Consider the following 22,929-nt stretch of genomic DNA (forward strand, 5'->3'; position numbering starts at 1 on the left):
GGCCAGAGATCATTTTCACAACCGAAGGTCATTATCTGGACAAACGAACCGCCACAGCTTGGAGATTAAGGGGTCAGACAGCCACGGGTGGGACTCCAGCTCCACTGGCTACTAGCTTTGAGCAAGTGAGTTATTAGCCCCTGTCTCCTCATCAAAAGGCAAAGGGGCTAACTGCCTCCCAGTAGCATTATTTGCAGCATCTGCCTGGGATCAAGTCCTAGCTCTGTCATTTACTAGGCGTGTGACCTCTGGGCAAGTTATTTGACTCATCTGTAAAATGAAGATTATGATAGAATCTATGTCAAAGGGCTATTGGGAGGACTAAGTTAAGTTCATATATGTAAAACCCTTAGAACAGCACCTGGCACATTGGAAATGCTATAGAAACGTTTGTGATTGCTAGTATCTGGACTTTAATAATCGTGTTAGCTACATTGCTTTATAAATGTTCTTTCATCCCGGATATCTCTAATCCAATTCGCTTTCTTCACCACGGATAACTACTTCCTGCACTCAATTCATTGCCATTAGTATTAAGAAACTCTAAATAGCATGACAAAGGAATCAAAGAAATGTAAACAGTATTTTAACTAAGCAGTACTTTCATAGTAAGCCACTTTCTAAATATTTGATTATTGCAATAGAGAAATCCTGAAGAATGCAGCCGCCGTAGGTGAAGGAGCAAGATGGCTGCCTCTGCTTTTGCAGGTACTTTGAGAGCAGCTTCGGGAATCTTACGGCCCCTGAATATTTTGGCATCTCCAGCCTATCGAAACTGTGTCATGAATACCCCTTTTATTTCTACGCTGTCCACTAGACATTTTAGTCATGTTCAAGACATCAGTTATTTCCTGTGCTTCCAGACTTATCCATCCACCAGAAACCTGACATGTGGCATGCTGCAATGATCCCTAATAGACTGGCCCCCGTGTTTCCAAATGTCTAGAAGCTGCCAGTTGGAACTACAACATATTTCAGTTCATGAAAAGGCGCAAGAGAAAGACTGTGAAAGCTGTCATCTCTAGGTTTCTTTGACTTCATTCTGGCCTTTGGCTAAGGAGAAAGGCTGGTTATGAGGAAAAATTATGGAGGAAGACGGCTGCAAGAAAAAGACACTTGAGGGAATCTGTGTTCTTTAATAAAACCCGGAGTAAACTCTTAGATAGAATGACGACATCTTTCTGGAAGAGGTGAAACTGGCATGCTGATGATCCTTATCAGAAGTATCGTGATCAAACACACTTCAAAATATAGATCAGATTTTTATGATTTCCCAATGATTGAATATGTATCTTTGCATAATGGTGTCTTTGCATAATGATGTCTTTGCAAAAATGAGTAACTATAACATGTGATGTAAATTGCACCAATTAATATGTAAATATACATACCAACATTAAACTTATGAAAGTTTTAAAGCTTAATGGATCAAACATTCCCAGATTTGGTCAGGGAAATAGACATTTAAAATTGTGCATTATTTTTACCAAATGGCAATGGTTTAATTAGTTGTTCCAATCAGGCTTGTTTAGTTGCAAGGAATCTCAAGTGAGGACAAACATAAAAAGACTCTACAGCTGCAAGTTAGTTCAAGCAGTGTGACATTGTTTTAAGGATGCGTGCCTGGGAACTCAGGAACCAACTCAGCAGCCCTATGTGTCCCCCAGAAATTACTACCAGGTCTCAGGAAGAGCAGAAGTTGGACAATGATCTCCAAGAGAAAGTGGATCTTTAGGCTCAGGCTCATGTGACTCAGTTCTTTTTACACTGTTAACGCCATTCTCCCTCTACTCACCAACGTCTCTAATTCACCACTTTTGCTTACTTACAGTTTCCGCTCCCTCATAATAACTTGAGCTTGTACCTTTGACGTTCTTTTCTGCATCATGACCCTCAGCTCCTGTTTCCAGTCTCTAATTGCCAAGAGAGTCCAAATGGGCCAGCTTACCTTTTTACACCTGGTCTCATCAGTGTCATTGTCCAGTGTCATTGGCTGTTCTTAGGTCTGGAGCCCACTTTGTGTTAGTGGGTTCACACAAAACAAAAAATAGTTATATGAGCAGTTTCACTTAGAGGCAAGCATGGGGCGGCAGCACACCTAACTTCTAGTGTACTAGGTTCATTGTGCTCCTAACAGTTGTTATTTAGTTTATTAGAATAAGATTTTTTCGTAGAAGAGTAAATGAATCCACTCATGTATTGATGGGCACTTGGGTTGATTCTACATCTTTGCAATTACGAATTGTGCTGCAATAAACATTCAAAAGGGTGGGGGGGGGGGGAAGAAAAGAAAAATCCTGAAAAGTCTGTTTTCCCTAAATCAGATTTCTGTTGGGAAGAGAGACACAGTTGCTAACAGAAAACACCAATAACCGCACCTAGAGGCTCTCCCATTCTCTGACAGCTTAGGGGGAAGCACACAAATAAAAAGCTACCCTTCCTTGAGCCTCATTGAAACCTGTTCTTCAGCCACACCCCCTTCACTGCACCCTGGAATTTGTCATCACCTGAATTTGATAACATAAGAAATCTTAAATTCCAATATCCCACCTTCTGACCACACCCTTCCAGCTCCCCCCTTACTTTGCCTCTCTGTTGCTTGGACAGGACCTGCCATCAGTCCCTCCACCCCTCCACTTCCCACCAGCTTCCTCGCTTACTTTCACAGGAAGTGGGTCCCCTAGTGGCTCACCTGGGCTACTCTTTCTTAGGCACTTTGCAACCCTAAACCTATGCAATTCAGGGCAAAACTTGTCCCCTGGGTCATCACAAGAAACTGCCGTCTCTGTTCACCCAGGCAGAAGGTCCTGTGGTCACGTAGATTCATTATAATGTCCTTTTACTCGTCCCACAACCCTGCAGTGAGTTTCCAAAACCTTCATCCCTCCTTTGGGACATTCTCAGCTTCCGCCTCTTCTAAGTCTCAGAGGATGACCTCACCTCCTACGTCTCTGAGAAAACTGAGGCCCACAGACATGAACCACGTTAACTTTCTGCCCCCTCCATTCATTCACTCATTCATTCAACAAGTATCTCTTGAACACGTTTCCTATCAAACTGTGCTAGGTGCTGGGGGCGATATAAGGAAGAAATGTTTCCTGCCTTCATGGTGCTTCCTGTCTGGTGATGGATACAGACTTATAAAGACAAATAATAAGATGTTCAGCTTATCCTCCACCCACCACCATGCTTTAAGAAAACCCAAACTACTGGTGTTCCACTTGACAGTCCCAGCTGAGCTCAGCTTTTGAATAATCTCGGCCCAGATATCAGATGTGGGGAAAGAAGCTTCCAGATGATACCAGCTCCCAGCGATGTAAGTCACCCCCAGCTGTTTGGGGATTCTAAACTCAGGCCCTAGACACTGTGCAGCAGAGAATTACTTACGTTATTCCTTCTCCACCTAGAACACACTTTCCAACTTTCTTTGCTTGGCTAGATATTTCTTATTCCTCAAGTCTCAGTTTAGGCCTTTTCCTCTCCAGGACGCATTCCCTAAACTCTTTGGTTGGGTTAAGTGGCTCTTCTCTGGGTTGCTTTAGCATACCTCTTCTTTAGCATTATATAGAAATTATTTGTCTTTGTTCATCCATTAATTGTGTATATGTCTGACTTGGCACAAAGACACTCAGCATATGGTTATTAGCTGAAGAAATGCGAACTCCACTGAGCTGGCCCTAGGAAAACCAGTAAGTGGCTAAGTTTGTCTATAGCGCCCTCTGGCTTCTTCATGGCGCCCTTCCACACCACCCTTCGAGCATCCCTTGCCCCAATTACCTTACAATATCACTAAGTGATAACCAAAAAATGACCTTAGCTTAGATTTTATCTCATAAACTCATAGGGCAGAAGAAGCCTTAAAAAGCATTATTTGGGAGCATGGATTTTCTAAAGTCTAATCATTTAGAACAAGATTATATGCCAAGGATTGGAGCTGAACTATACCTTCTCTGGTATTTCTGGCAAGGAAGACAAGTGAGAGCACAGCCTGGAGAAACAGAATCACCCTGCAGCGTAGATAAGCATCCAAGAGGACAGAACTGCTAGGGAGAGTGAGAGCAAGGTAGAAGTCTCAGGATTCCAGGTATGGGCAGGAATTTGTCCCTTCCATACCTGCCCCACGTTTCAGGTGTTTACTCCTATTTTAAGACTTTGGTTACTGCATTAGCACTTTGGGGGGCTCTGTGGTGATGATAGCCCCATGCACATGCTTGCACTTTAAGACATCATTCCTCTTGGCTAGAGTTTATTTGGCCAGGATTGAGCCCAACCTGAGTCACACAGTCTCTCCTCTGGGTGTTTGGAACTGAGATGGCCTCTCTGTGTGGTAAGAACTATTTGGAACAGTAAAGCTGGAGGGTCGCTGGCCTGTACAATGTGGGCGAGAGGCTCAGAGATGAGGGACAAAAATACTGATGGTGTCAAGTCCCCTTCTGTCTGTCCACGGGTTCTGATAACCTCCCTATACCTGGTGTCCTTAAAATAATCTTCCTCTTCCCTTTTTGACTTCCAGTCATTTGGGTTGCTGTCACTTGCAATCAAAGAATTTTAACTAATACAACTGTGGTTCTCACACTGCCTGCAGAGGTGCCCCGGGGCACTACACTGCATTCACAGGGGTGCTTTGTTTTGGTTCTAGGTGTTGCATTGTTTTTGAACAGGCTGTTGGGGGAGGGGGAGTACTGATGTTCGGGGTGGCCATCTGCATCTGACCCCTGATGGACAGGAGACCCAGACACATCCATTGAATCAGCAGGAGGGATCCAGGAGTGGGGAGCAGAGAGCTCCCGCTAGAGGTTGCGCATTTTGGTAAGGGAGTTTATCCCATGGCCACCAGGCGGGTGATAAACAAATCCAACTGAGTGTTCATGTTTAAGTTTATTTAAAAAGCAAAACCCTAATCATGTTGAATTTTGGGTTTGTAGCAGATTCAAATTAAAGAACTTATACAACATATCAGGTAAAGTAATATGTTGGCATATTTTGTGATCATACAGGGAGAAAATTAACAGGAAGCTAATTAAAAAATTTTAAATTTGTAAATCAAAAGATTAAACTTTGCTAAAATTTACAAAGAACATGTCACTCTTAAAAAAAAAAAAAGGTAGCTCAGCTTTATTTTAGTAAAATCACTGACAAAACAATAAAAAGCCCAAACTAGAAAGACATTTTCAATTACAAGGCGAGCTGAAGTTTTATATTTCTTTGTGAATTCAATTTAAAAAAAGAGAAGTTTCTAAAATCTGCAATCGGCAGGTCCTTAATCCACTTTTAAATCTTTCCCCACCAGCATGGCAGTCAAGGGATGCATACTGGCTTTGTGCTCTTGGTAGGCGCGGATGGCTTGATCGTGGGATTTGTCAAAGGCAGCGAGATCCCTGAAAAAAAATTTAAACAGAAAAGAATAGGAAAGAGCAAGAGAGACAGAGGGGAAGAGAGGGAGGGAAGTCAATACCTGCGATTAAATGAAAGGATGCCAGCAGGGGTGGTAGCCAAATATCATCAAATTAAGGCACTAGTCCCAGCCAATCGGATGGCTATGGCCCTGCCTCGCGGTCCCAGGGGCCTCCTTCTGTCCCAGAGATTGACCCTTCCACTGGCAGATCACAGATACTTTGGAGGGAGTTACAGGGAAGGGCCGGAGTGTCTGGGACCGTGGCTGTTTACCCAGCAGCACGGGAGTGTTTTATTATGTGACCAGTGTCGGCTCATCTACTTGCTGTCTTGTATCAGTCTTGTGATACCTCAGAGACTTTGTCTTTTTTAAAACTTGTTTTTTAAACTTTATTTTTTAATCAAGATTTTAAGAGAATAAAATTATCAGATTTATAAAGAATTTCTGAAAACTTCAAATAATTAAATTGAGAGTAAAAATACTGATGGTACATAAAATAAATAGAACTCATCAAATAAAAGGTGAAATTAGTTGTTTTTAATATAACTACTATTTATAAATCGTAAGATGGAAATATTTATTTTTCCCACAAAAGGTATATTCTTATTTAAAACCTCTTTAAAGTATACTTTACTCAGTTCAAAACTAGATAGGTTTTAATTATGGAAAGCATATAAAATAAATTTTAAAATACTTAAAAATTAGTTTTGTGGTCACATTAAAAAAGTGGATAATGACTTGTTTTGCCAAATTTTATAATACTTGTGAAGTAAATGAAAAGCAAACAGATTAAGCATGGATATTTATGTCATGATTTCTTCTTTCGAGAATTTAGGCCAAATCCAGTCAAAGAATTTCACTGAGATATTCTTAAATTGTATCTTGTTGGCAAGATACAACTTTTCACCCTTTTACTAAGCATTCTTTTATTATATGTCAAGCAACTTATTCTTCCACCTCTTTGAAACATCTGAAACAAAAAGATTTTGCTTTATCTGCTCATTTCTCCTTGCATTTAATTCTAGACTCTCTTTCTTGTCCCTACCAACCCACCAATTATCTTCTACTTACTTTAAAAAAATCTTTCTGTGTATATAAAACTGTCTTTGATACATTTCTTTTTCACCAGAGTCTAACCCTATTTGGTCCATAATTGGTAAAATCCATATATAACACTTCTAAAAAAGCTAATGCAATTATCTCAAATTTTAAATATTTAGAAATATGAATTCTTATTCTAAAATTATAAACTTTAGCAAATTAAAAAAATATTATATAGACTGCATTTTACAAAGAATTTTAACAACAAAAACATTTATTTAAGATTTTTCTTTCCATTTCTTATATAAATTCCAAGCGCGGTTTGATCTGGTTCTTACTTGAATAAGGGTCGTGTAAACTTCATTCTTCCTTGTTCAGTCGCCATCTTTAGAGCCAAAGGAATGGCTTCCTCCCACTTGGACTGAATGCAGAGTCTTAACCATCTGAAAGGAGGATTTTTAGGGGGCATGGGATAGAAAATGAGGAGGAAGGGGCAGGACATGACAGGTATATCTGAATGTTACTTCTGTAATGATGAATAATCCCATTATAGTTACACTGTACACCACTTTATATTATATCTTTATGCTGAGACTCTCAAATCCTTATACATACAATTAAATAATTGGAGAAGAGAAGGAAGAGGAGTTGGTTCTACAAAATGATCGTTGTTTTAAAAGGTTTGGATTATGTAGATGCTCACATACCTTACAAATGCACTTTCTGAAGGAAGGAATTAAACTTTGCTTTAAGCCTCACACTACAAATTTGAATTAAGAAAGATTAACATATAACAGAATCAAAGATTTCTAACTATTCTCATCTCAGAGTTGATTTGGCTGGTTGTAGAAGAAAGCCTATTTACCACTGAATCCTCCATTCTAATCTTTTTTTCCTTTAAAGGCAAGAGAGGTTTAGACGATGTCTAACAAAGAGATTACTACTACCATCTTACACATCTTGCAACTATCCCTTAAATACCACTATCATTATTTATACAAAGGCAGTAAATTTGACGAGGCTCTCTCAAGACTCATGTATGTCTCATACTCTGCTTTCCCTTTCTCCACCTTTCAAACTCGTTTTCTGCTTTCTTCCACAGAGACAAGTTAAAATGATGTACCTGAAGCGTATTTCAGAATTGTTAATGGCACTGAAGTTGTACACCTCTTGCATTCGCTTTATGTGCCCCAAGGGAAGAGGTGCCTAAGAGCAAAATAAAGAAGCATGACGTATCATTTCAACAGCATTCCTGGGAAGAAAGGAGCTGGGGAGAAATTCTTAGCCAGATTAAAATCCTAAGTATTTTATACTATAGAAATAAGTTAGATAGAAATAAAAGAAACAAAAGCACACTAAACTAAAGTCTGTGCAAACTTACTCTGGGTAAGGATATTCTACTGGGAGCACAGGGAAAATTTACTTGGTGAGGGACTTGGAGAATTAAATGAGAATTACTCTCCTTAGACTTTTTATTTTTAGCACATAAGAAATATCTTTCAGACTCTTTCTAGAGTTTTTAAAGGTATCTTCTACACCTCATATATCTTAAATTTATTCCACTCTCTAGATTAAATCGCGGCTCCTTAATTTTTTCCTCACTGATCCCCCCCACCAGCTTTCTCTTTGTATATTTCCCTCTCGAATCCCTTTTAAACTATCTACATCCCTACAAAATAGCAGTTCCTAAATTTTTATATTACAGACCCCTTTGAGAATCTGATGAATAATATGGACCCTTTCCCTAAGGGAAAAAGTACATTTACCATATAAATACAACTTTCTACATACAGTTTCAGGGGGTTTAGAAACCTCTTCTGCCCATCTTAACCCACGCTTAAAGGAAGAACAACAAGTCTGGGTGAAGCAGAGAAAGAGGATGAGTTCGGTTTGGACAGGCAGAGTTTGAGGCGTCAACAGGGAGGCGCTAACTCTCCTCTCCAGCCACGGTCCCCTCCCCTGACCAGACCCTCACTGCATTCACTCACCTTCTCTGCTCCCAGGAACTGCCAGCCCCTTCCCAATTATTTAGTCCCTTAGCCCCTTACAGACATGCGCAACTTCAAGTCCACCCTGGCAGGCCAACCAGTTAAGGTCACCGCCAAATCTCCCAACTTTCCCCAAGTTTTGCCATGCCCATTCCTGAGTCCCCCCAGCATGTTTTCTCTCTTCATGGTCCTAGGCCACAACAGTGCATTTATGAAACCGTGCCCTGTTGCCTTAAAATCTTATTCCTCACTTTTGCATCAATTGCACAGGAAATTCTGTTCCAAATCTTCTCTATCCCCTTCTAGGTCCTTTAGACTGAAGAGTTCCCTTTCATGTAATTCTTAAAGACATAGTCATTACCTCCCTCCCAAAATGCAGTATGTCTTGTCAGTTTCATATGTTGCTTTTATCACCTGGATTTCAAACCTTAAAATCTGCTTGGACTTTTTCCTGGTAACCCCCAAATCCAGTCAGTCACAGAAGCCTGTGTCTCATCCTGCGTCACCTGTGTCTCCTCTGTCCTGCTCGCCTCTCCCACCCGCTCACTCCCTCACGTCCCATCCTCTGGCGAGTCTCCCAGCCCACCGCACCACTGTGCAGCCTGCATGTCCGTTAGCTTTCACAACCCACCATCCCACCATTTCATCACAGGATTCTCCTGCTGAAACTTTTTTTTTTTTTTTTTTTTGAGACAGAGTCTCACTCTGTTGCCCAGGCTAGAGTGAGTGCCGTGGCGTCAGCCTAGCTCACAGCAACCTCAAACTCCTGGGCTCAAGCAATCCTCCTGTCTCAGCCTCCCAAGTAGCTGGGACTACAGGCATGCACCACCATGCCCGGCTAATTTTTTCTATATATATTTTTAGCTGTCCATATAATTTCTTTCTATTTTTTAGTAGAGGTGGGGTCTCGCTCTTGCTCAGGCTGGTCTCGAACTCCTGAGCTCAAACGATCCGCCTACCTCGGCCTCCCAGAGTGCTAGGATTACAGGCGTGAGCCACCGCGCCCGGCCCTGCTGAAACTTTTAAATCCTTTCCTACTGACCAGAATAAAATCTAACATTCTCAGCTTAGCATTCGAGAGCCATCACATCTGATGCCACCAGCCTTTGCAGTGTTAGTTATCTCATTGACTCCCTCACCCAGCACTACTGCTCACGCCGGCAACACGGGGCGATTCCCAGCACTTGCTGCTCTGGCTCCCACTTGAATGTCGACCTCCCTGCTAACACTGCTCTGCTCAAAGCAACTCTCACTCCTCCAAAACTCACTCCTCGATGACTCCAGTTGGAAGAGAGTCCTTCACCAATGAAGTTTTTCCAACTGTTACCTAAACTGTACCTCCTTTCATTGCTAACTTTTGCACATGTTCCCCTTCCTACTAGATTATAAGCTTTTCGAGGACAAGGTATTTCTTTCGTACATGTTTATATTTAGCACAATATAAAACATACCAAGCATTCGATAAAGAAATGAATGACTTTTTGAAATTCTAGAAATTATATTTTTCCATTAGTTTCCACATTAATATGTTTTTCCAAGTTGGGTATAATGTAAAAGCTGTGCCTTCCTGTCCATTTTCATTTCTAATGTTTGGAGCTAGTACTTACTTTCTGGAGCATCTGAGCTAAAAACTCATTCAACTGATGAGAAGAGAGGTCTTTCAGGTCTGTGGCGTTGAATGAATTTAAATCTTCCTCTTTGGCCTAAAATAAATGTTACTTGGTTATTTCTGTTCACGTATAATTTAATAAAATTTATTGGTTCACCTAACATTTTTATTTTTAAGTAAAAGTTTTAAAAAGAAATATATAGATGCACAAGATTGTACAAAATAAATTTAAGCCTGAGAAGCTTCACTAACCCAGAGACTGAGTTACTGTAACCTAAAAAAAGCTGATATGACTCCTAAAATCTCTATTACTTAAGAAAAAGTAGACAATTAAGAGTGGAGGAAACTTTTTATATCCTTTGTACCGTTCAAGATACAGAGATTTCCAAAGCAAAGAAATGTTCTAAAATGCATGTCAACTAATTTATAGGCCAATTCATAAATGTGTGTAAAAGACCAAATTGTATATTCTTTTAAAACTCACACTAATCAATGGATAAGGCCACAAACCAATGCTTCCCTGCATCCCCACACATTCTGTGTTCCCTGCTTAATCTTAGAAGTCACCTGAGAAAAAGAAAAGTGGGTCTGTACTTTTCAAATTAGAATTTACTACCAAAAATGAAAAGAGAATATGATTAAGGAATATTAAATACAACTTATGAAAATAAGTGCATTTAAATCTTAAAACCAGTTTTAAAGTCTTTTAAACTAGGTTTTTTTAATTTTAAAAGAAATATATGCAAATGATAAAAAAATCAAATAGGACAGAATGAAAAATTCCTTTGGTTTTGCTCCCTGTATCCTACTTTTTAGTAACCAGTATTAACAGTGCCTGTATATCCTTCCAAAGAATTTAATGCGCATATATATATCCTTTTAAGGAAGTATTTATTTTACATCTTCCCCCTCTTTCAGAACTGTGCTTAACATCAAAATTTCCTTTCCCTTTAGAACTTCACCTTAAGATCAGAATTTATAGTTCTAGCTTGTTCTCTGCCCAAAAACATGCAAATCCAAGCCATATATTAGTTAAGGATATATTTATATGTGTTAAAAACATAAAAAGCAAAGGAATGAGAAACAAACTTCAGGGCGATGACTACCTTGATAGGTTGGCAAGGTGGGTAAAAAGGGGCATGAGATGGGGAGGGGTGTGCCAAAGGTACCAGTAAGGTTTTATTTCTTACACTAGTGGTGAGGCACGCAGGTATTGTTTTGTAGTTGATTTTGATTTTTTTACCTTACCAAATATGTTATATATAAATATTCTTTTGCATTCATTTCATATTTAAGATAAATAAGTGAGAAATAAAATGCACAAGGAAGAGTACAGTGGTGATTACAATGTCCTTAATCTGTTCCCAACACTGGCTGTTCCCACTGATCTTGAACATTTGATAATTATCTACCTTAGCTGCTGGGCCCAAAGGAATACTGGAGCAGCAATCAGTAGCACCAGGTCAACTAGAATACATTTTTCAAATGGAAACAGAGGGTTCTCACACACTCACATTGTTAAGAAATCTGTTTTCTGCAGCTACCTCTCACACTTTTTTCTCCACAAGTTTGTGAACTACACAAAACAAAGCTCACAACACAGGTAGAAGAGTAAAGCATTATTTGTGGCAAGATGTGTTTACCAGACTTCTCTTCTTAGATGGAAAAAATTAAGCCTTTTCTAGAAAGAGCACATAATTAAACTACTCCTCTAATCAGGACTCAACCCTGCTCCAGGCAAAGTACCGGCAGTTGAGGTGCATGTGTGCACAACCAGCCTACTTCTCTGCTATGTAGCTATTTAGAGTTTATTACTTCCTTCCACATATTAAAAACAAACAAACAGCAACAAAAAAAAAATCACACTAACAAAGTTGACCTTAGATCTAAATAGTAGTTAGTAATGCTCTACCTTTGTTAGGATGTTATAAGAGCCTACAAAACGATGTTTATATTTTATTCTTTTAAATTTAGAGACAGAGTCTTGCTCTGTCACCCAGGCTGGAGTGCAGTCGTGTGATCGTAGCTCACTGCAACCTAAACTCCTGGGCTCAAGCTATCCTCCGGTGTCAGCCTCCTGAGTAGCTGGGACTACAGGCATGCGCCACCATGCCTGGCTAATTTTTTCTATTTTTTTGGTAGAGACAGGGTCTCAATAGTTTGCCTAGGCTGGTCCTGAACTATTGGGCTCAGCCATCCTACTGTCTTGGCCTCCCAGGTTGCTGGGACTATAGGCGCATGCTACCCCGCACCCAGCAAATAATAGGTAAACTGATGAAAGAGGAAGGCCAAAAGAAAAAAAATTTCTATAAATATTAAGTTTTGTTGCTGTTTTTAATAAAAACCTTTGTTTAAACACTGTCCCTCCCACCCATAATGTCCTCCTCCACATCATCCATGTCCAAACCACACTGGAACCTGGCCAGGCTGTCCTCTCCTGTAAATAGCTCTCCCGGATGCTGCGGCCAATTCTAATTCTTCCACTCCCAGGGGGAGGTACCACAATGGCCCTTTTTGTTGACTTTCTTACTACCTCATCTGTATCATCCTCATGCTGCTTATCACTTACTGCTTAGCATTAGTTATTTCTATATGAATCTAATTTTTTCAATTAAACTATAAATGCTTCAAAGGTAAGTCCATCCCTGTACCTTTCATAGGGTGTGACAGCATTTGGTATGTAGAATGACCTTAAGAAACGTGGGTCAAGCAAACTTTATAATCAAGTTGCAAAAGGCAACATCTCGATTTGTTGCAAATAATCTAGGAATAAAATTATTCCTAAATTTTCTGTTATTTTCCATTAAAGAATTATCCAAGGCCGGGTGCAGTGGCTCACGCCTGTAATCCTAGCACTCTGGGAGGCCGAGGCAGGCGGATTGTTTGAGCTCAGGAGTTCGAGACCAGCCTGAGCAAGAGCGAGACCCCATCTCTACTGAAAATAGAAATTATATGGACAGCTAAAAATATATATAGAAAAAGTTAGCCGCGCATGGTGGTGCATGCCTGTAGTCCCAGCTACTCGGGAGGCTGAGGCAGGAAGATTGCTTGAGCCCAGGAGTTTGAAGTTGCTGTGAGCTAGGCTGACACCATGGCACTTTAGCCCAGGCACCAGAGTGAGACTGTCTCAAAAAAAAAAAAAAAAAAAAAAGAATTATCCAGGGCACACCCTCACTCTGGTTTCTCTAAGGGTTATGTTTTAGAATATACATAAAGAAGCTCCTCTTTAAGAAGTTTCATACAAGTGAACAAAGTTACTGACAGAACAAAAGTGCCTCAGTTCTTCGCATCACTAACAGTTGGCATTAATGGTCAGTCACCCAAGATCATTTCAGATTTACCTGGTGTGTGCAATTGCTATATCTGAAGTAGTATCTTATTAATGACTTATGAGGGAAAGAAGAAATGTAAAATGCAAACACTTTTGCATACTATTTGCATATTGAAAAGAGGTAAGAAAAAGAATTAATGCTGTTAAGAGCTATTTTTTTCCCATGAAACTTAATTTTCTACATTGAGGGTGGATATAGTATCACCTTAGATAAACTTGACTTTCAAATAACTTTTCCAAATACAACTGTTCATGATTTTAAAGTGCCCACCTCCCCCTTTCCTGAGTAGAGACATATTTGTACAATTCAAAGAGGAGTAAAAAAAATCACACGTTAGTACTCACAGAAATCCATCTTTGACTTAAGGCAATACAAGCATTTATCAGAGTCATATCATAACTGCAAATATAAAAAATGTTAAAGATTAAATTTTATAAAAATGCACATGCTTTTGCATTAATGCAGTTTTAAAGCTACAGATTAAACTTAAACTTCAAAGTTCCTTTTATTTATTTTTTTTTTTTGAGACAGAGTCTCACTTTGTTGCCCAGGCTAGAGTGAGTGCCGTGGCGTCAGCTTAGCTCACAGCAACCTCAGACTCCTCGGCTTAAGCGATCCTACTGCCTCAGCCTCCCGAGTAGCTGGGACTACAGGCATGCACCACTATGCCCAGCTAGTTGGGACTACAGGCATGCACCACTATGCCCGGCTAGTTTTTCTATATATATTTTTAGGTGTCCGTATAATTTCTTTCTATGTTTTAGTAGAGATGGGGTCTCGCTCTTGCTCAGGCTGGTCTCAAACTCCTGACCTCGAGCGATCCTCCCACCTCGGCCTCCCAGAGTGCTAGGATTACAGGCGTGAGCCACCGCGCCCGGCCCCAAAGTTCCTTTTAAATAAAGAACTCCAAAGTGATGGAAATAGGAAATCTTTTACCTGACTACATATTACTGGCAGCATCTAAAAACTCACAAATCCAAGTGGATACCATATTAATGAAATAACTGACCATCCTTCGGAGAGAATGCCAGAGCCTCTCAGCAAAAGACTGTCACATGCTCCAGTGGTGTATGTTAAAGTAGGTGGAATCAGCTGAGTGTGTTTAGTGTTTGCTCTATGGCAGGATCCGTTCTAGGCACTCAGGACAATATGATGTTGTTCTAACCATCTAACCAACTGACAAGCACTTGCTATAATGATAGGCACTGCTCTAGATTGTAGACCTTTGAGAAAGCCTGAAATCATCGTGTGATGATTTCATTCCTTTCTTTTTAGAAGGAAGTGAAATTAACACACTGTGATCTTAAGCAAAGCAAGTTACACCAATATTTGTGTGTTCTCAACTTAGAAAATCAATAAATCATGTATTTTGCAACAATGGAAAAGAACATGTAATGTGTGCGAAATTCTTGCAAAACATCCCTCTTTGTCCACAAATCATGCTTGCTTGCTGTGAAGTGTTTGTATTAGAGAACGGAGAGTCACCTGCCCCTTAGGGTCTAAATGAAGTATGTTTTGATTAGAAGTTACCACTGAATCTTCCGTAAAGAGAGTTGTGACTGGGGCTCCTGGTTCATTCCCTAGGAAGGAAGAGGTTGATGCCACTCCCTCCTTTGAAGCAGCTGCCAGTTTATGTTCGTGAAGTAGTCAGGCTGTGGCTGGCAGGCAAGCCGTTTTGTTTGCCCTCAAGAACAGGTGGGACCAGAGGTCCTTGACTGCTCAGCCAGTGAGTCACCTTTAACTAGAACATTATTAGCACTGATTTCTTAAACAACAGTATGACAGTTGAAAACCTTTGGCTGGTTTGTTTCTTAGTGTCCTCAAACTTCCTTCTCAATATAATTAAAAGAACTAAGTTAAGGATTAATCCAGGGAAGAGAAGCAACCACTACGATGGCAAAGTCCTAAGAAAAGTAACCAGATATGAGCCTTGCTCTTGTGGTAATTATAGCATAGTGAGGAAGAAAGACTTTAATATAATCACACAAATAAATGTAAAGTTAGAACCATGGCAACCTCTATGAAGGGGTGATGTAGCATCAAGGAGCCCTAGAATGGGATAGCTGACCTGCCTGGAAAGATATGTCAAAAAATGCTTCCATGAGGTAGTGGTTCTTGAGCTGAGACTGAAATTAACTGTGCAAGGAGCACTGCAGGTGGAGGAAACAGTGTGCTCAGGTACCATATTAGGGGGTGTATGGAGAGCTTGAGAGACCCCAAAACTGCCAGTATGACTGAAGCAAAGGAAGCTAGAGTGTTAGGAGCTTGTAGTAACCACTAAAGAATTTTGTCTTAGACGGAGAGTGATGGGACACCAGTGGAGATTGCTAAGCAGGAGGATGACACGACACATTTGTATTTTTAGAGGTTTACTCTAGCCTTAGTGTGGAGAATGGCTGGGAGGAGGGCCGGAACAGACACAAGTGCACAGTTTGGAGGCCAGAGCAGTTTTACAGCAGGACAGGATGACGTGAGATTGAACTTGAGTGGTGGTGGTGGACATGGAGAACAGTGGATGGTCTCGAGTGCTATTTAAATGCACAAACAATGAGAGCACTATAAAAACTGCAGGGACTTGGAAGCCAATGTTCTGTGCTGGAATGGATCAAAATATTTCCTATGGTTTGAGTTTTCCAAGATATTCTCTCTTTACAGGCTCCCTGGGCATATGAATGATTCCAGGGTCCCTCCAGCATATTGGTATTGCCTGGAAGCAATCTTAAGGGATCTAGAATGAAACAAGGTCCAGAAAGGATCCCCTAGCAGTGGTAATATCAAAGAAATACCTTTTAAGAACTCACTTTTCTCCCAGATTTCCTTAATTTTAAAAGCAGTGGCCAAAGGTTTCTTCACTCCTTAATCTCCTGCAACTGTCTTTGGCGTAGAAAAGACTCCTGACTTCAGTTCCAAGCTGTCTTCCCCAGGCTCCTTCTTCCCCCATAATGGGACCGCACACCACCCTGCTGACCACTTTACAACTTTTACGTTATTTCTCCCCACAGCTTCCTTAACAATGAACTAATGTTTGAAAGCTCCTTTTGGTTTTTAATGTATTTTATTGGTATCTTTCCTTTTTCCCAGCTCTCAAATGGAGATCATCTAAGGTTCTAAACTCTACTTCTTGTATTACTCTTTGTAATTCATCTCTAGGCTGATGTCCAAATCCATGATCATTAAAATAAATAGATTCCTTACCTGTAACACTTAATACATATTTAAAAAAAAATACTTGACACAGAACATATTTGCTCTCCATCTCTCCTCTCAGTTATTCTTCTTTTCCTACTACCCTTGTATTACTTCAGGCTCTTATCATCTCTAGTGAGGTGGTTGTAAATATTAGTGAGATAATGTATATGTTGGCACTTCTTAAACTATGAAGTGCTAAAAAAAAAAAATCTAAAGTATTATTTTGGTGGTACCTTTTTTTAGACATTAAAAGGGTTTATTGATAATTTGTGCCATCTGTCTGTTTCCAAAGCAAAATTCAAAACAATTCTACTGCAATCATCCCTCCCTGGCATCTAAGCTCCTGTTTCCGCCCCCAGTCTATGATAACCAGCACAGCCTGGTTAATGGGGAGCTCTGACCACATCTCTTCCATGCTCAAAACTCCTAATTACTTCCCTACCAGACCCTTCTCAGCCTGGCCATTCAAGGTACTTTACACACAAACTTGACCAGGACTCACCTCGTTTCCTATCTTATCTTCTGCTACTTCTGCTACCCTGTACATCAGTTAAACTGAAACTGGGCTGCTTAGTGTAAGGGTTCTTGGTAGGCAATTTCAGTGATCCAAAGGGAAGGCAATGAGAGGTTGGAACATGCAAGAGTCAGCATCCTCACACAACTCAGGAGAAGACCCCAGGGTTCTGGTCCCTGATTTGAGGAGGGTATTTTGTTTAAAAGGCAGTATACTGGCAGAGGTAAGACTACTAGGGTTTGAATCTCAACTTTGTGCAACCTTGCCCAGGACACGTTACCTAGTTAAGCCTAATTTATTTCTTCTGGAAATGGGAATAATAACTTATAACATCACTGTAATGATTAACATAATACTTATAAAATGTTACTTTTTTTACTGCAAAAGTTTTTGGGTTTTTTTTAAAATCTTACATATACTTGCAATGAAAACTGCAAAAGTTTGAAGGAAGAGACAATAGCTTATTCTTTTCTAAATACCTCGCCATCCTTGTGCAGAAAGGAAGCACTCAATAATTACTTGCAATGAATAACGAATTTACAGTCAGAAATCATGAAAATTACTCTTTTGGACTCAGGGTTAAGGTCCAAACACCTAAGAACTCTGCTCTCATCACTATCTAGTAACAGCTTAAGGAAGGCGTAGAATCCTTTCAGATATTTTGAGGAGCTCTAGGGTTTAGGAGAACGAGAAGGAAAGCATTAGCAGGTAAATACTTACGTGGGTTTTATGGGAGGCAGTCCAGGAGAGTAAAGCCAGGCATTCCAATCAACTTGATTGAGAATATCAACCTGTGAACAGTTAGAATACCCAGTTTGCTACAGAATGACCTTTTCTGTTGAAAAAAACAAAAATTAAGGCAAACTTTTAAGTCCTCAGATCTATAATTTTGTCTATTCTCTCATATCAAGATAATTTCTAAATCTTTTTAAATTAATTGATAGATCATAATTATATATATTTATGGGGTATAATGTGATGTTTTGATATATGTGTACAATATATAAAAAATCAAGCTAATTAACATACCTATCACCTCATCTAAGTCTCTCTTGTAAGATAAATTTATATTTATCACTAAGTGTTAAATAATTAAAATAAGAAAATTAAGCACAAACAAAAAGTAAACTTCTGAACCATACTACTAAGGACCTCTCTGAACTAGGAAAATTCTACCTGTTAGTTCATATGGTTGAGATCACTTTTTTTTTTTTCCTGAGACAGAGTCTTGCTCTCTTGCCCAGGCTACAGTACCGTGGCATTAGCCTAGCTCACAACAACCTCAAACTCCTGGGCTCGAGTGATCCTCCTGCCTCAGCTTCCCAGAGTGCTAGGATTACAGGAACGAGCTACTGTGCCTGGCCAAGATCACATTTTAAATGGGAAAAAATGCAGTGAAAAATTGAGTCTTACAACAAATTCTGAACCAATACTACTATTAAGTAATTCAAGTTAGCTTAACAAGTCAATAAATAAAGATATATTGGGAATGAAAAATAAAAAAGCTTTTAATCTAACCTTATCCTTAAAGTGGCAATACAGGAAATCCTTCCAATCATCAGTGGTTACGCTCTTATAAGAAAATTTCTCAACATAAGCCTTTAGGAATCCTAGGAAAACCTCTAAGAGTAAAAAATTTAAAAAGAAAGAAATCAATTTGTAGAAAGGTAATTATTTGACTTTTCTTGTGCTTGGTATTATACTATTAACCACAGAGAATAGAAAACATTCAAAGAACAGGTTTTTCATAGTAAATGTTCAGAAATGGAGGTAGGATTTAAGTAGGGCCTTGAAGGAAGAATATATGTAATTTGGTTGAATGGAGAAAAGAATCCTGATTACAGGTAAGGGGATGACACATGAAGACACAGGAAAAAAATACACAAGTTTTAAAAGCAATAACCCTTGTATGACTAGAAAGGAGGAAAACAGATTCAAGTAAGGGAGAGCTCCAAAGTCAATCAGCAAAACAGAACACTGCAACGCCCATCCACAGGGGAAGGGTACATAAACTCAGTGCATTATGATGGCATTAAAAAGTTGGAGGCAGATTTATATTTTCTGACATAGAAGGATGTATGTGAAATATTGAGCGAGAAAACAAAAAACAAATGCAGAACATATAGTATGATCCATTTTCTATAATTAAAGTCACTATATATATGTATTTGTCTCTTGTTCATTAACACTTAAAAAACGACCTGGAGCTACACACACCAAACTGCTAACAGTGGTCATCCCTGGGAGTGGAAAGTGGTTGATGGACTCAACTTGTTACTCTCATAAATGTCTGTACCATAGAAATTTTTTCAGTGAATACACACTATTATCCTAATTTAAAAAATACTGATGAGATTTTTTTTTTTTTAGTTAAGCGGAATAATTTAGAATTCAGAGGTTATTCAAGGTTTTAAGTGGAGAGAGAACATTAGAAAATGATAAAAGATTTCTTCAGTAGCTATACACAGAATGAACTGGAAGTATAAAAGGGAGCAAAAACAAGCTTATAATTCTTCCTTATTCTTTGCATTGCCCTCAAAATACAAAACAAAACAAAACAAAAACAACATAAAATACCAACTACTTACCTGGTCCTCCAAGAAGTTGCTCAAGGTAAAAAAGTAAAGCAAAGCCCTTCTCATAGGGAACTGGCGAATATGCTACATCAGGGTCTACATCCGTCAGATCCACCACAAGCTTGGTGAACGGATGTGTCTCCCCAAAAGTCTTTATCTGCAAGACACAAAATAAGACGAATGCTCGTAAATGAAGACTGGTGTCACCATGCAAACAAGCTAATAAGGAAGTATTACTCCACTCAGTGGCATAACATTAGGGGAATCTAGAACTTACACAAATTTAGAGAATGGAAATACTAGGATATGTTGGCAGAAACTTCTGGAAGTCTATTAACAGAATGGTTACTTACGTGATGTTCCCTAATATATTTCACCCAATAATAGGCTTCATTCTTATAAAAAGACTAGGAAAATGATTCACTGCCTGGTCTGCAAATTTGGCTTTTGGGAGAAAGCACTTAAAAATGACACAAATATACCAAATAAAATTCAAACACAGTAACTGGCTACATCAATAACAAAGAGCCAATGAAGTCTTACAGCTCCTAATTCAGGCCAGGTCAGGAATACTGCCTTACACAGGACAATGAATGACATGGATCAACAGGGTATTATACCAGCCTCTGCTTCATTCTCCACACCTGTAAAAATGACTTTTTTGTTGCTATTTGGTAAAGATGCTTTACAAAAACTGAATTTTTGAACACCTCTGCAACTTTGGATGAAGGCTTTTAAAAGTCTGACTCATTTACCGAATTCTGTAGTTCTCCCCATCCTCCCAGAGCGCGAAAATGTCTGAACTTTTCACCAAACAATCGTCCACAAATGTGGCGTTCCAAGTACACAGTATGTCCTTCATTTAACCTGGAAAAAGTTTAAAAAATAAAAACACTGACACAGCTGAGAGGAAAAGGCATTTTCATCAAGAAGATATTTTCTTTTTGGCTTTTCTACAGAGGAAAGCAGTTGAAGAGCATGACCACTACCGTCTAAGCAGACTGTCCACGTGGCTCCCAGAGCAGTGGAAAGCCCAGCCCGACAGATGGCAGGAGGGAAAGGTAAGCCACGGTTCTGGTTTCACATGTCCATGTATTAAAAAAGTGACTACAGCAGGAAGTAATAACAAATATAAACTTAATACCTAGACTGTACCTAACACTGTGACAAGTGTTGCAGAGTTAAAAAAAAAAAAAAATCCTTGTGTAACCATGAGTTGGTAACAAAGAAAAACAATAGGTACACACAAAACAATTCAGAGTGGTGGGAGGGAGGAAAAAAAAATCAATAACAAGAGCCAGTAATGACAAAAATCTTACCAAAAGTGATCCCAAGTTTTGTTGGTCACTAGATTTCCTGTCCAACTATGAGATATTTCATGTGCGATAACCTAAAGGAAACAGTGTAAGTGACTAACAGTAAAACTGATTACCTTAAACTAAACCTATTATTTAAGCACTCTTGTTCTTTCAACTTCACATTAGTCAATTTTTTTTTAAACATTAGCTGAGATATTCAAGGAGTTACTCAGTTCAGCAAAAAACTATAATTTAACCAAAGACCAAAAAATATGGCATAGTTAAAATAATTTAAAACAAAAATACTTAGAAAATATTAAATGAATATATCACTGCATTAAAAATACTTCATAAACATATCAAGAGATCAAACCATAAAATCTCCTTAACTCTATTAAATCTAATTGTTAATGTAATACTATCTTGTGATAAGAGTCCCCAACTACCTTTTATAACCATATCTTTAACATAACAACATAACGGATATCTTAAAATCAGTTGACTTAATACTTCTTTAGGGTAAGGCCATAGTAAGAAATTTTAACTTACATTGGAGAGCGATCTGTCACCTGCCTATGAAAAAGAAAAAAAATCACCTTAGCATTTCAACAATTAAATTATTGACTATATCGAACAGACTGCCTACCTCAACTGACGTGGATGGTCCACTGAACTTCTACTAGAGCACTTCCAAGAGTTCAAAAGAGATGTGTATTGAGAACACAAAGCAAAAAAATGCGCAACTAAAAATTAGCAGCATTCTTTCTTGCCCTAATCCTAGGGAATTTTGGTAATACAAGGAGGGCCACTATACTTGTCTCTAATTAACTTCCATAAAACAGTTCTCCTACTTTTATTTTTTATATCTGCTCGTTTACCCATCACCTTCTTTTTCTCCTTATTACCCACAATATATTTAAGAAAAGCTGAGAGTGTCCTATGTGACCTGTGGTGCATTTTATTTATTTAGTTGCTAATCCATTACTTACTTGGTTCTAAGAAGAATTTAAAGTAGCTTACAAGGCATACAAAACATAGCAATATACCATGGGCCTAATCCTTTCCCATATATGATGCACTGAATTTTTTTACCAGTACCTACAGGCCAAGTATAAATGGTATAGTTTCTTTGTTTGGATACATACTTCATCAATAGATTGTTGTTACGTAGCACCCCTATCCCCAACAAACCAAACACCCTGAACATAATATTCTCTTTCCCCAAGTGGCCAAATTATTTTCCTTTAAAAAAAGAGATTTTGATAACCACAATAAGCAGGAAAATTAAAAATTAAAAAACAAGGATTATATGAACAAGAGAAAAGATTTTTTTTTTTTTTAATATTATTAGATCTCTAGGGTTCTTCCTAGCTAGGTTTTTTTTTTTTTTTTTTTTTTTGAGAAGACCTCAATTTCAAACAAAGAAATATTTACACTTACCAGTAGAGTAGGGGTTACAAAAGTAAGGCAAGGATTCTCCATGCCACCATAAGGGAAGGATGGTGGCAGGACCAACAGGTCATACTGTCCCCATACATATGGTCCTCCCAGATCTTCTGCAATTTTAAGCATAGACTCAGTCTGAAAAATTAATGCATATATATTTGTATGTCTTCATTATTATGGTAGTAAATTCTTAAAAGTTTATATTACTGTCCATGAAGGTTACGAGTTAATGATGCTTATTTTAAATGGAAATGATGAAAAGAATGTAGCAACTGCAAACTCACACATAAAATAAGGCATATTTGATTCTTTCATCAAATCACTTAAAACTATCACATTTCACACTCAAAATCTTCAATCTACTGTCTACCAAAATTATTAAAAAGGATAACTATATGACCAACCTCAGAAAATTCATAAGCAGACTTTTCCACCTGCTCTTTTTCAGACCATACCAAAGTTCTTGGGCCAATTTGCCTGTAAAATTAAAAAGCTTAATAAAAAAGAATTCAAGGCAAATTACTCATGTTGTTCTAGAAAG

The 22,929-nt window shown here is 38.8% G+C and overlaps 1 protein-coding gene and 1 pseudogene across 5 annotated transcripts in view; one reads left to right on the plus strand and one right to left on the minus strand.

Annotated features, from left to right (window-relative positions):
* The first annotated feature begins 686 nt into the window (after window positions 1-686).
* LOC138396784 (large ribosomal subunit protein bL35m pseudogene) lies at window positions 687-1,359 on the plus strand (annotated as a pseudogene).
* Window positions 1,360-4,896: 3,537 nt separating this feature from the next.
* Window positions 4,897-22,929, minus strand: part of LTA4H (leukotriene A4 hydrolase) — a 28,881-nt gene continuing 10,848 nt past the window's right edge. The window contains exons 6-18 of one of the 5 annotated variants that reach the window (XM_069491451.1): window positions 22,793-22,865; window positions 22,383-22,523; window positions 21,492-21,515; window positions 20,964-21,034; window positions 20,400-20,511; window positions 19,657-19,801; window positions 18,587-18,690; window positions 17,789-17,859; window positions 13,710-13,764; window positions 10,032-10,127; window positions 7,560-7,642; window positions 6,775-6,879; window positions 4,897-5,378 (exon numbers count right to left, since the gene is read on the minus strand). In XM_069491451.1, coding sequence (XP_069347552.1) covers window positions 5,261-5,378; window positions 6,775-6,879; window positions 7,560-7,642; window positions 10,032-10,127; window positions 13,710-13,764; window positions 17,789-17,859; window positions 18,587-18,690; window positions 19,657-19,801; window positions 20,400-20,511; window positions 20,964-21,034; window positions 21,492-21,515; window positions 22,383-22,523; window positions 22,793-22,865 — 1,198 coding nt within the window. In that variant the 3' untranslated portion in view covers window positions 4,897-5,260. The remainder of the gene's footprint in view (window positions 5,379-6,774; window positions 6,880-7,559; window positions 7,643-10,031; window positions 10,128-13,709; window positions 13,765-17,788; window positions 17,860-18,586; window positions 18,691-19,656; window positions 19,802-20,399; window positions 20,512-20,963; window positions 21,035-21,491; window positions 21,516-22,382; window positions 22,524-22,792; window positions 22,866-22,929) is intronic. The other 4 variants (XM_069491449.1, XM_069491452.1, XM_069491450.1 and 1 more) reach the window with 4 other exon arrangements.

Source organism: Eulemur rufifrons, chromosome 16, assembly GCF_041146395.1.
Source record: "Eulemur rufifrons isolate Redbay chromosome 16, OSU_ERuf_1, whole genome shotgun sequence".
NCBI lineage: Eukaryota > Metazoa > Chordata > Mammalia > Primates > Lemuridae > Eulemur > Eulemur rufifrons.